The sequence below is a fragment of the Neomonachus schauinslandi genome, chromosome 1, assembly GCF_002201575.2.
Source record: "Neomonachus schauinslandi chromosome 1, ASM220157v2, whole genome shotgun sequence".
Taxonomy (NCBI): Eukaryota; Metazoa; Chordata; class Mammalia; order Carnivora; family Phocidae; genus Neomonachus; species Neomonachus schauinslandi.
This window is the reverse complement of record NC_058403.1, coordinates 46,581,664-46,595,115: the sequence shown is the minus strand read 5'-3', so window position 1 is coordinate 46,595,115 and position 13,452 is coordinate 46,581,664. Positions and strand designations below refer to the sequence as shown.

The window sequence follows — 13,452 nt, the reverse complement described above, 5'->3', positions numbered from 1 at the left end:
AGAAACTGCATTAAACGACCATGCCATACTCCACTTCACTATATATAATTTGGTATTTCGACAAGTGGTCTTTTGGTATGGGTAGAGTCTCTAAAAAAACAAACTGTAAAGCAACTGAAATGAAGTAAAACGCTTCATGTGAAAAAGCTAATGAAATGAATGTCACAATTTTGACATAAAAGCACTCTGATAAAGAATGCTGGCAAATGCTATTTAAGTGGGAATACTGAAAAATTCCCACATTCATCTCAGAGATGAATGCCAGGATTTGGAATGAACCTCTATCTACCATTTTTTTGATACTGTAAATGACAGGGATGTTTTGTAGAGAAAGCCCTAGGTTGTTAGTTCAGATGCCCAGAGAAAGAACCGGATTCAAACTGGCAAGATTACCTCCTCCTCAGAAGAACTGTATTAGTTAAAGCACAGGTGACCATCCACACTTAGGTTCAAATCTTGACTCAAACATACACCAGAAGTGTAATCCTGAGTAGGTCTTTAATCTCTCTTTGCCTCAGTTTTTGTAGTTTTAAATCAGGGATAACTACCCTTCAGTGGCCATTGTTTAAATGAGAAAATACACAAAGCACCTGCATTTAGTATAATGTGTTGTCACAGAAAGCAGTAAAAAATGGTAGTCATTTAACTACCAAGCTCCAGAATAGTAGATCTCTACTTTGGCTACATATTGCAGTCAGTTAAGAAGCTCTGAAAAAACAATGATGCCTGGGTGCCCTGCTCAGAGATTTGATAATCAGGTACACAAACAGGCCGCAGGATTTTTCAGAGCTCCCTCAATGATTCCAATGTGCACCCACAGTTCACTGTGTGGCCAAACCACTGGTCTAGGTTATGTCAAAAGTTCCTTTTGGTTCTGAAATCCTGACTACCTGATCCACAGCACTGGGAAGTACAAGAATTCTCTCTGGCCTCATGAGTGCAGTCCCTGTACTCCCTTCCCCAGCCTCCCTGCACCCCCCCCCCCCCAACTACAACTATCTAAACATCTACCTATCTACTCTCAGCCTAAGTGTCACTTGCCCAAAAAAGCCATCTCTGACCTCCAGGGCAAATTAGGTCACCCTCAGTAAATATTCCAATAGCATTCTAGGGGCACCTGGGTGGCTCAGTTAAGTGTCCAACTCTTGATTTAGGCTCATGTTATGATCTCAGGGTTGTTGAGATTAAGCCCTGTGTCAGACTCCACGCTGGGCGTGGAACCTGCTTAAGATTCTCTCCCTCTCCCTCTGCCCCTCCCACCAAAAAAAGGTAATTCCCATAGCATTCTATATTTCATCTTCCTAACACTCAGCACACTTCTAATTACCTGTTCAATGCCTGCATATCCAAGATTACACTCCAAGCTGTAATACCAGCACTTCACTTAAGGAAGCACTCTAAAAATTTTACATTCCATATAGACATTATGTTATTTTTATTTTATAAGGAAAGAAATTAAAATAGGGATACTACGAAAAAATTGGCATAAACTCTTCAAGCATAAATTCTTAACTGAAGAATCCTTTAAAAAATGTCTATAACCACAAAAATAAAGTCAAACAACCATTAAGACTCAAACAACCCTAAAAATTATTTGAACCTCTTACTTTACCACCAAAGTAAATCTAACAACTTTAGTTCAAAGCAAACTAGACCTTTACTCATTTTTTAAACTATAATAACTAAATCGTATTTTACCTGGGAATGTACTTATTCATGATAGCATAAAAGCAGTTGTACAAATCGCTGCGTGGCAGTTGAAGATGCACCAACGGTTTCAGTAGATGTATCCAGCTAAGGGATGTGCTGTATTTAATATTACGTGATTTACAGTAAAAGGTAATTACAGATTCAATATCCAAAAGTAATTCTGTTGCCTTCTCTTCTGGCACTGAAAGCTGTTCTAGAAAAGAAGTGTCAAAATTAAGTTGCCAAGGGCCTGTTAGAAACTCCATTATTGCACATAACACTTGTTTACAAACATATGATACTATCTTAATATATTTGGAGCATGAAAAGGACAAAATAAAACTACATGAAAGCACATGTTTCCTTATACTTATCCAATATTTACTAGCTATTTGATATTTACTAACTCAATAATACTTAACCTATATATATATGTTAAACAAAGAATGGATAATCTGAAGTAGAAAGGTAGGAAAGATAGGCTTAACCCATATTCCTGGAAAGCAAATAGGTTTTTTTCTAAACAACAGATTATCATCTACCCCATGATGGGCAGCTGCCGCTATAGCTTTGTCAGGGAAGGTGATTCATTCTCTACTACCAAATTCCCTTTCCTTTGCACACACCAGCAATAATGTTTCTGCTGTGGTTAGTACACAAAAGCTTATCTAATCAAACCTTAACTAAAATGTGATGAAAGAGCAACAGAAAGACACCAAAGACTGTAGATGAATTTAAAAATACAAACTAAATTCATTTAATCTTGAAAAAGACCTTGTTGAGTGATTGGAAATCTTTCACTCATGACTTACAATAGTTTTTTTATAGCAGATCATTACCTATGATGTATAGATAAACTTTTGGAACAAAGACCCCTTTAATGTGAAGACTATATACAATCATACAGATCTTTACACAAAAAACAATTTTAAAACTGTAAAGGTACCTGAAGAACTGAACATATAATAAAAAAAAAAAGACCCTAAAAATTGGACTCTCCTTCTTAAAAATACTAGACATTACTTCATAAGAATTTCAAAAGAGAAGTTCTAAAACTTCTCTTCAGCCCTTCACAAATACAACATATCCCAAATTATAACAAGATGATACTAATAGGGTAACTCCTTTACCTCAAAATATTATTTTCGAATTTTTCCCTGATTGAAAACAATTATTAAACTTACCAATAAACTCAAGACAATCTTTGTGAATAGCATTCTGTTCTGGCAAGTCTAGAATACCATCCCATGATGCCAAACTATCGCCTTTTCCTGCAACATTTAGAGCAATCTGGAAGAAAGATAAAAGCAACTAGCTTCATATGTCATTTCTCATTCTTGGAAAAAACGCTGTAATAATGGAAAGTCCTGAATTTAGAAATAATAATGCATACTTCTAAGATTACAAAGTAATGTACTTATGCTCCACCAAATGTTGATCCCTTAAGTCAGATCACAATGAACACAATTATTTTAAATCTTCCTATATTAAATTTTACTACTTCATACCAATCTAGTGAATAGCATATATAAATTTATTTCAAGCAAACATCATCAATGCTATAGACTGAATGTTTGTGTCCCCCCCACAAAATTCATTGTTGAAACCTAATCCCCAATATGATGTTATTTAGAGATGAGGCCTTTGAGAGGTGATTAGGTCATGAGGGTGGAGCCCTCATAATGGAATTAGTATCCTTATAAAAGAGACCCCAGAAGGAGCCCCTATCCCTTCAGACATGTGAGGACACATTAAGGATTCACTGTTTTTTTCAGTTTAATGGTATTATGGTTATTTTAAAAGTCTTTATCTTTTAGACTTTCATAGTAAAGTATTTTAGTGTTCTACCAAGGATTTACTTTAAAATAATCCAGTGGGTGGAGTAGGGAGGAAAAGATGGAGATGCTAATCAAACAAGATTTTCCAAATGTTAACAGTTAAAGCTAAGTGTTAGGCCATGGGGGTTCATTATACAAGTCTCTACTTTTGTGTTTTCAATTTCTATAACCAAACATTCAGACTTCTATATACAGTTATAATTCCCTTTCTGTTACATATATATGTGCAGAGAAGAAAAAACAAAAAGATATATACCAAGACATAATTATGTGTTTTACCTAGGTGATAGACAGCAGATGATTTTTATCTTATCCTATGCTTATATATTTTAACAAAGATGAGTATTTCTTTTGCAGTCATAACAAATCGTAATTTAAAATTTAAAAAAATGGTAATACACATGCACTGGAGAACAGCTGAAGAGGAAAATAAAGCAAAGTAAAATATCCTATAATTCCAACACCCAGAGAGACCTATGTCCCCTCCCCACCTTGTCTTTAACATAGCTGAGGTAATTCCAGCTGCTATTATAAATCTTATTTTACTCATTGGCTGCATTTTCCCATTTCATAAAACAATCTTCATAAACATCATTTCTAATAACTACAAAAGAAAAACACTGTCTTTTAAAACCTAAATTATTAAATAACCAAACATGACAGAAACACATTTCAGTTAAATTGCGCTATTCAATAAATTCTCTAGATGCAGCAAGCTCATAAGATGATAAAGTTTTCTGCAGCTTGAACAACTGAACATAAAAATCCTCAAATGTTATTCTTAAGTGATTAAGTTTTAGTTTCCAGTTACCTTCCAAACTTTGGCCCTCAGATCAGCAGGCAGTGGTCTCCCTTGAATTATATTTCTCAAAGTTTCAAGATCACAACCTCCTGCTTCCAGAGCTTCTTCAAGATCTTTTTCCCTAAAAAACAAGTCCTTAATAGATCAATTTTACTTCTTATTTTATAAGCATGGCCTGTCAAAGATTGTGTCTATGAAAAGAAGGTTCTCAGCAGCCAAAATGTAATGTCAAAGCATACACGGCATTTTATTTGCTTGAAAGGGAACCTCAGGGGGCGCCTGGGTGGCTCAGTTGGTTAAGCGACTGCCTTCGGCTCAGGTCATGATCCTGGAGTCCCGGGATCGAGTCCCGCATCGGGCTCCCTGCTCAGCGGGGAGTCTGCTTCTCCCTCTGACCCTCCTCCCTCTCATGCTCTCTGTCTCTCATTCTCTCTCTCTCAAATAAATAAATAAAATCTTTAAAAAAAAAAGAAAGGGAACCTCAGGTTTCATGCAAATGACTCTTATTTTGCATTTAGTTTTTTTTTTTTTTTAAAGATTTTATTTATTTATTTGACAGAGAGAGATATAGCGAGAGCAGGAACACAAGCAGGGGGAGTGGAAGAGGGAGAAGCAGGCTTCCTGCCGAGCAGGGAGCCCGATGTGGGACTCGATCCCAGCACCCTGGGATCATGACCTGAGCCGAAGGCAGACGCTTAACGACTGAGCTACCCAGGCGCCCCTGCATTTAGTTCTAACAAGATCAAAGAAATTTAAAAAGAGAAGACAGGGCAAGCAAGCTGACAGCACTGAAAAGTCACAATAATAGCAACTATTCGTGGTAATAGTAATGACTAACACTTTATATAGCAATATCTTTGTACCAGGCACTGTTCCAAACACTGTGCCTGTGTTTTTTTAATTCTCACAACAACCCTATGAAGTAACCACAATCATCACTGGCCCCAGTTTACATATGTAAAAGTTGAGGCAAAGAGGAGTTATACAGCTTATGATCACTTATCAAGTAAGTACTAGAGCCAAGATTCAAACTTTAACAGTTGGGTTCCAGAATTTATGTTCTTAATATTATGTTCAATGGTGGCAAGGAGGAGAAATCATGAAATCCAGCCAAGAATTCAAAGCACTGCAGTATGGCAATAGTTAGTACATAACTTATACAGATATCATGCCTAGGGCAGTGCCTGGCTTACAGTGTCCAACTAATGTTAGAGGAACAAAAAAGCTCTAATGGCATCACTGTATTATAAAGCAAAACAATACAATCATCAAGCAGTTATGCTCAGTCTACTATGTTTAGAGAGAAAATTAAACACGAAATAAATTTTGTTTGTATATAGTTAAGAAGAATATATTTTAAAAAACTCTCACAAATGTTATGAATTGATTTTTAGCCACAAAATAACCACTTAAAATAACAAATTCCCCCAGAATTCTCAAAAGCTGAAGTTTCACTCTTTATTATTTTAATATACAATACATAAAAAAATCTATACAAATAAAAATCTACAACTCAGCCAGACAATTTCTAAAATTCTTTAAAGCAGCCCAAAAGGCAGTCTCCCACTACAATCAGGAAACCAAGATTTTGTCACATTTTTGTGTGTATAGGTGGTTTTGAGAAAAATAATTTACTCCCATTCCACATTCTCTCAATAAGACAAGGTTAATCTCCCTTAATGATAAGATTCCAAAAATATTAGTTTAAATGTATAAATTTTTTTTAAGATTTTATTTATTTGAAAGAGAGAGGGAACACAAGCAGGGGGGAGCGACAGGCAGAGGGAGAGGGAGAAGCAGGCTCCCCGCTGAGCAGGAAGCCCAACATGGGGCTCCATCCCAGGACCCTGGAATCATGACCTGAGCCGAACGCAGACACTTAACCGACTGAGCCACCCAGGTGCCCCTAAATGTATAAATTTACTAAAGTGTTGCCCTCTTAAGAGGAAGGAATTAAATGAAAATGTAATCATTTGGGATCATATTCAACACAAATGTAGTGATCAAATTTGAGAGATTTCTTAACAAAACTACTACAAATTCGTAAGAACAAGAAGATAACTAGTAACCACACAAGAAACATCTTGTTCTTTTGCTCTATGGTCACCAAAGTGTTGGAGGAGAAAGTGAGGGAAACCATTGAGAAATGGTTCAGGACTATAAGTTGATAAAGAATGGGGTTTATATCTATTATCTTCTGGCCAAAATGTACGAGAGCACCTGTTAGAATTTGAAAATTGTTTGTGACCGTGAAGCAAAATTTAATGTGATCTTTGATGAACAAATGCCATATTTTTAATGATTAAGTATGGAAATGAACTGAAAACACCATTGCATAAGATGGAATTCTTCTACCAAATAAATGAAGAACTAGAATTTTTCCATTTTTCAGTGCAAAAATCCTGGGTTTCTTTTTGAAGTAACCTTGCCAAATCCCTTACTATTCCAGACAAAAAAGTCAGTATTTTGGGGCAAAATGCCCAACCCTCAACATACTTTTTAAATCATAATAATGTACAAGCACATCCCTGTTGATACAGCTGCTGTTGGATTCTTTGATACTGCCCCCAGGGAACCATAAACGTTGTCTCCAGCAGTACAACCATGAGCAAGAAACCAGAAAATGCTCCAACTTAAGTACTAAAAGGAATTTCTCACAAACTAAATAATTAAAAGTAACATTATCTTCTCAACAAGGTATTCAAAAGTTCAGTTATCAGACCTTCAACATTACAAATGCACTTGTAAAATTAGGAAGAGTTGAAAATAGTGAAGTTAAATAATTCATGTGAGGCTCAAGTTCCTATCAAGACACAGGAACTCTATGGCACTTAGCTCTCAAATAGAATTTTCCTTCCCCTAAACCAAGTTTCCTTCTACTTCTGAATAAGCAATACCTACATTCAAAAGCGAGATGCATGTCTGGTGGAGTATGATTGGGTGTTTTGTGGTTTTTTAAATCTTCTTTGATGATGGTAGCTTCTTACTGACCTCACAAGCTAAAGGTTGGTAGAAATGTACTACACATTCAGGCAGGTCCTAAAATAGAAAAGTACAGGCCTTGTCCATTTATCCTAGTTAAGTCTGAAAAATAATTGTCTACTTTGCTCAGAAGGTTCATGGCAAAATAAATTCAAAGCTTTGGGGTTGCAGAGTAATAGAAATGCGTCTCTTCCCAGTTCTGTGACACTGACACCATATTTATTAGTATAATACTAGAGTATACTAGAGATTACTGCTGATGAGTCATCAATAACATATTTTCAAAACCTAAATAAAACATAATAGAATATCCCCTCACCTGATATTCTGTGGAAAAATCACCTAATCTAAGCATTGTAACCCAAGTTGTTTTAGAATTATAGCAAGGCAAACAACGTAACTACATTCATATGAAGTTAATTTAATGCTTATTCAAGCTACCAACTAAGTAAGATTTTTCTTCTTCAACCAAATGGTAACTTCTAGCATACGGAAGCATTTGCACAATGCAAGTTAAGAGGGCATGGTGGTGGGAGAGGGGGACATGAATTTTCAAGCACTACCAAATTAAATATGGATTTCTAAATGCTTCTAGGATTAATAAATTCAATTTGAAATTCTGTACATAATTATTTTATGAGTAAGCCATACAATGAATCCATTTGAAATTATAATTTTTAAAAGCAACTAGATTATATATGTTGTGTTCCTAAAAGTTAAAAAGTCATAGAAAATCTGCCACGGGGGTTGGGGGGGACTATATATTACACTTTTTTTTTTTAAGATTTCATTTATTTATTTGTGATAGAGACAGAGAGAGCACAAGCAGGGGGAGGGGCAGAGGAAGAGGGAGAAGTAAGGTCCCGTTTAATGGGGAGCCTGATGCAGGGCTTGATCTGAGGATCCTGAGGTCTTGGCCTGAGCTGAAGTCAGACCCTTAACTAACTGAGCCACCTAGGTGCCCCTACACTATTTTCTAAATTGTTTTTCCCCAACCATGTTCTAAAAACTTCTTTTCCCTATAATTTAAAAAACTGATGGAAACTTTAATTGTATATATTCCAAACACAAGATGAAAACAAGATTTAGTTCATCTCTCTCTTCTTTTTTTAACGTATACCTTTCTGCACTCAAACTCCATATCCATTATCATCAACCATTCTCCACTCCTCCTCACCTGGCTCCCAGCCTCTGACAACCACTGACTTACTTTCTGTCTCTACACATTTACCTATTCTGGACATTTTATTTTATTTTTTAAAGTTTATTCATTTTTAAGTAATCTCGACACCCAACATAGGGCTCGAATTCACAACCCCAAAATCAAGAGTCACATGCTATGCTCTCCCAATTGAGTGAGCCAGTGCCCCAATTCTGGACATCTTATATATGGAATCTTATTTATGTGGTCTTTGTGTCTGGTTTCTTTCACTCAGCATAATGTTTTCAAAGTCTATCTATTTTGTAGCATGTATCAGTACATGATTTTTATTGCTAAATAATATTGCACTGCATGTATATACTACATTTTATTATTTTTTTTGAGAGAGAGAGAGAGACAAAGTGCAAGCACACACAAGCCTGAGCACGCACAATAAGGGGTAGTAGGGGGAGGACAGAGGGAGAGGGAGACAGAATCCCAAACAGGCTCCACACCTAGCTTGGGGCTTGATCTCAGGACCCTGATATCAAGACCTGAGCCAAACTCAAGAGTTGGACATTTAACTGACTGAGCCACCCAGGCACCCCTATACTACATTTTATCTATTCATCAGTTAATGGACATTAGAGTTGTTTTTAACTTTTTGGCTGTATGACTGTCTCAATTTTAAACATAAATATCAATAGTTCAACTGGTTAAGTGTATGATGCATATATATTATTTATTAACTATTCTTAAGAAGGTCTGGAAGAATTTAAAAAGCAAGTCTTTTAAAACCACACCTATTTAGGATGGCTATTATAAAAAAACAAACAAACAGAAAATAAGTGTTGGCGAGGATGTAGAGAAATTAGAACCCTGTGCACTGTTGGTGGGAATGTAAAATGGTGTAGCCACTATGGAAAACGGTATGGCTATTCTTCAAAAAATTAAAATACAGAATTACCATATGATCCAGCAATTCCACTTCTGATTCTATATCCAAAAGAAGTGAAAGCAGGAACTTGAACATTGAACAGGTATTTGTACACCCATGTTAATAACAGCATTATTCACAATAGCCAAAGGTGGAAGCAACCCAAATATACTTCAGTGGATAAATGGATAAATGAAATGGGGTATATACACACAAAATAGAATATCATTCAGCCCTAGAAAGGAAAGGCACTGACACATTTACAACATGAATGGATCTTGAGGACATTATGCTACGTGAAATAAGCCAATCACAAAAAGACAAATACTGTACAACTATACTTATTTGAGGTACCTAGAATAGTCAAATTCACAGAGACAGAAAGAAAATGGTAGTTGCCAGGGACTAGAAGTGGGTCAGAGGTATGTCAGTATCCATTAAAACAAAACCCAAAATTGTGAAAGGTGGCTACTTCAGAGAAATGAGATGAGAAGAACATTTACTTTGCATGTAGCACCAGTCAGTAAAGCTTGAGTATATTTACGTCTTATATTTGTATGTACTGCTTGAACAATTTAAATATTTATGGATTCCTTTTTAACATTTATTTCCTTTCAGTCAGCAACAATTGCGAATGAGTAAAATGATTCAGCTAAAAGCATGTTCAAAGTAGTGCTTATTATGACTATGAAAACTACAATGTAGCTGTCTTAAAATGAGTAACTGATTTAAATTAGTAGATGGAATACCAGGCAACAATTTAAAATGCTGAAAGACAATTAATGACACAGAAAATATTTATCATATTAATGAAATATAGTAAGTTTTAAAAAATGGGCAGTTTTAAAACTAACATACAGCATATATGTGTTAGAGAAATAATACACTATTCCCACTCCCCACCCACTCTTTCCCACACACACTGGGAAGCTATTAAAAAATGTTTACTCAAGTAGAGTGCTTACAGGACAGTTTTGTTTTTTTTTTTAAGATTTTATTTATTTGACAGAGAGAGACACAGCGAGAGAGGGAACACAAGCAGGGGGAGTGGGAGAGGGAGAAGCAGGCTTCCGGCTGCGCAGGGAGCCCTACACGGAGCCGATTCCAGGACCCCGGGGTCATGACCTGAGCCACCCAGGCGCCCCTACAGGACAGTTTTAATGTCTTTTTTTTTTTTTTTTTTTTTTGGAGAGGTATTATTGTAGTCTAAAATGAACAAATATTTGCAGGAAGAAAGTAACAAGAAGGATGTTTCACTTCTTGTCCTCTGTCGTAACTCCATGGATGGGCTAAGACCTTAAGCACATTCTTAACACCCTAAATGTCACTCCTCTGTCCTCCTGCCTCATTCAGAAAGCTACATATTCTCAGCATTGGGTTGGTTAATCTAACCAATTCTGCCTTCTTTTGTTCCTACACTCTGCTCAATAAAGACTTCACGGGAAAATAAATTAAGACAATTTTATGATGCTATCATAAATTCACCATCTTCTCTACCTGCTTGCCATCAACGCTGGCTGAAAATTTCCTATTCACCACTTTCTTCAGAACCTATATAGCCACTTTATCTCATCTGACTTGAAAGAAAAAACATAGGCCAGCAGGCTTCTCTTCCCTTTGATCTCAGCCCCTCTCCAAAAACAAAGAAGCAACGAACCATCACCTCCAGACATCATTTCTGTCTTTCCTCTATGCACAGACATCTACGTATCCTTGCCCTAGCCTTAACACTGGTAACTTCACCTGGGTCTCCTCTCTTCCCCTGAACTCCTCTGAGGCCATGTGCCACCAATTATCCCCTCTCTCCTATCTTCCACTTTCTCTTTTTCCAGTAAGCTCAATATCCGCATTAGAAACAACATCGGGCGCCTGGGTGGCTCAGTCGTCAAGCGTCTGCCTTTGGTTCACGTCATGATCCCAGGGTCCTGGGATCGAGTCCCACATCGGGCTCCCTGCTCGGCAGGAAGCCTGCTTCTCCCTCTCCCACTCCCCCTGCTTGTGTTCCTGCTCTCGCTATCTCTGTCTCTGTCAAATAAATAAATAAAAATCTTTAAAAAAAAAAAACAACAACATCAACACCACTACAAAAGCTCCTCCAAACTTTCCTTTCCATCTAGTTACCAAACTCTTGGTTGTTCCTTTCACAGCAAGCTTTCTGAAAGAATTCTCAACATTGTATGTCACTATTTTCTCCCTCATCTTCTCCTCAATTCCCTCTTTTACTCTCCCGGTGTCATTTCTCCTCCCTCTTTCACCCCTACCACTCCACAGGGCCACTCTCCCTATGCTCCCCACTTCCTGCCCAATATCCAAATCTTTACCTTAATTTAACCTTTCCAAGGCATCTGACAACTCTTCTTTCTTCAGAAAAGATATACAAATGACCAGTAAGTCATGAAAAGACATTCAACATCATTAGCCATTAGGGAAGTTTATATCAAAACCACAATGAGATACCATTTTACATTCACAAGAATGGCTAATATCAAAAAGACACACTAAATTTCATACCCATTAAGATGGCCAGTATCAAAAAAAGGACAAGAATGTGGAGAAATTACAATCCTTGTGCACTGCTGGTGGGAATATAAAATGGCATAGCCACTGTGGAAAAGTTTGGCAGTTACTTAAAAGTTATAGAGAGTTACCATATAATCTAGCAATTCCACTTCTGGGTATATATCCAAAAGAACTAAAAACAAGGACTCAAACAGTTATTTCTACATCCACATTCATAGCAGCATTATTCACAATAGCCAAAAAGTGGAAACAACCCAAATGTCCATCAATGGATGGGTAAACAAAATGCGGTATATATGTACAATGAAATATTACTCAGCCTTAAAAAGGAAGGAAATTCTGACAATGGTACAACATGGATGAACTCTGAAGACAAGTGATAAGTGAAATAAACCAGCCACAAATGAGTAAATACTGTATGACAGAGATAGAAAACAGAAGTTACCAGGGGCTACAGGTAAAAGAGGTGAATGGGAAGTTACTGTTTACTAGTTATAAAGCGTCTGTTTGGGATCATGAAAAATTCTGGAAATGGATAGTGGTGAGGGATGTTTGTACATAATTGTGAATGTACTTAATGTCACCGAATCATACCTATTAAAATGGTAAAACTTAATGTTATGTATATTTTACCTCATAAAAAAGACAACAAAAAACTTGTACATCAGTGCTTATGATAGTATTATTTATAATAGCTAAAAAGTAGAAGGAATCCAAAAGTCCATCACCTGATGAATAAATAAAATGTAACATATTCATACAATGGAATATTACTCAGCAATAAAAAGGAATGAAGTATTGATACATGTAACATGTTGATAAACCCTGAAAACAGTATGCTAAGTGAAAGAAACCAGACACAAGGGCCACATATTGTATGACTCCACTCACATGAAATGTCTAAAGTAGACAAATGTACAGAGACAGAATCAGTGGTTGTCAGGGGTCTGGAGTGACAAGGAATGAGAGTGACTGCTAATGGGTAGGGGGTTTCTTTGGGGGGTAATAAAAATAGTCTAAACTTAAATCATGGTGATGACTGCCTGACACTTTGAATATAGTGAAACCACTGAACTATATGTATACTTCAGATGGGTGAATTTTATGGTACATAAATTATATGTCAATAAAAATGTTATAAAAGAAGTAACTGTATCAGAAAAAGTTTAGGAATACTTTAATTCAGGGCTTTCAAATGAAATCTACTGTGTCAAACTCTCATTTACCATTTCAATGAAGGAGTGTATCATATGAAGGGTTCAAGCCACACCTTAGGTTAAAGGGTAAGAGCCTGCCTTGCCTCTTTAATTCCTCGAGCTAATACCAGTTCATTTAACTACCATTGTGGGAAAGGAACAAACTCCTACACTGTTGACATGGCAGCTCAATAGCAAGACCACCAAGGAACTGAGGATATAAAGGCTTTGAGGCAACATATTACAGAGAAAATAATATAAAATTTAAAATCAGAAAATGTGACATCAGACTCTATACACTTAACAGCTGCATGACCTAGAATACAAACTTATTCTTCACCTATAAA

The 13,452-nt window shown here is 36.5% G+C and overlaps 1 protein-coding gene across 3 annotated transcripts in view; it reads right to left on the bottom strand.

The window, feature by feature from the left end:
• The window catches only part of TBC1D23 (TBC1 domain family member 23), a 56,084-nt gene that overhangs the window by 28,870 nt on the left and 13,762 nt on the right, over positions 1-13,452 (bottom strand). For all 3 annotated transcript variants that reach the window (XM_021692422.1, XM_021692421.2, XR_006540941.1), the window contains exons 2-4: positions 4,339-4,450; positions 2,874-2,979; positions 1,699-1,903 (exon numbers count right to left, since the gene is read on the bottom strand). In XM_021692422.1, coding sequence (XP_021548097.1) covers positions 1,699-1,903; positions 2,874-2,979; positions 4,339-4,450 — 423 coding nt within the window. The remainder of the gene's footprint in view (positions 1-1,698; positions 1,904-2,873; positions 2,980-4,338; positions 4,451-13,452) is intronic.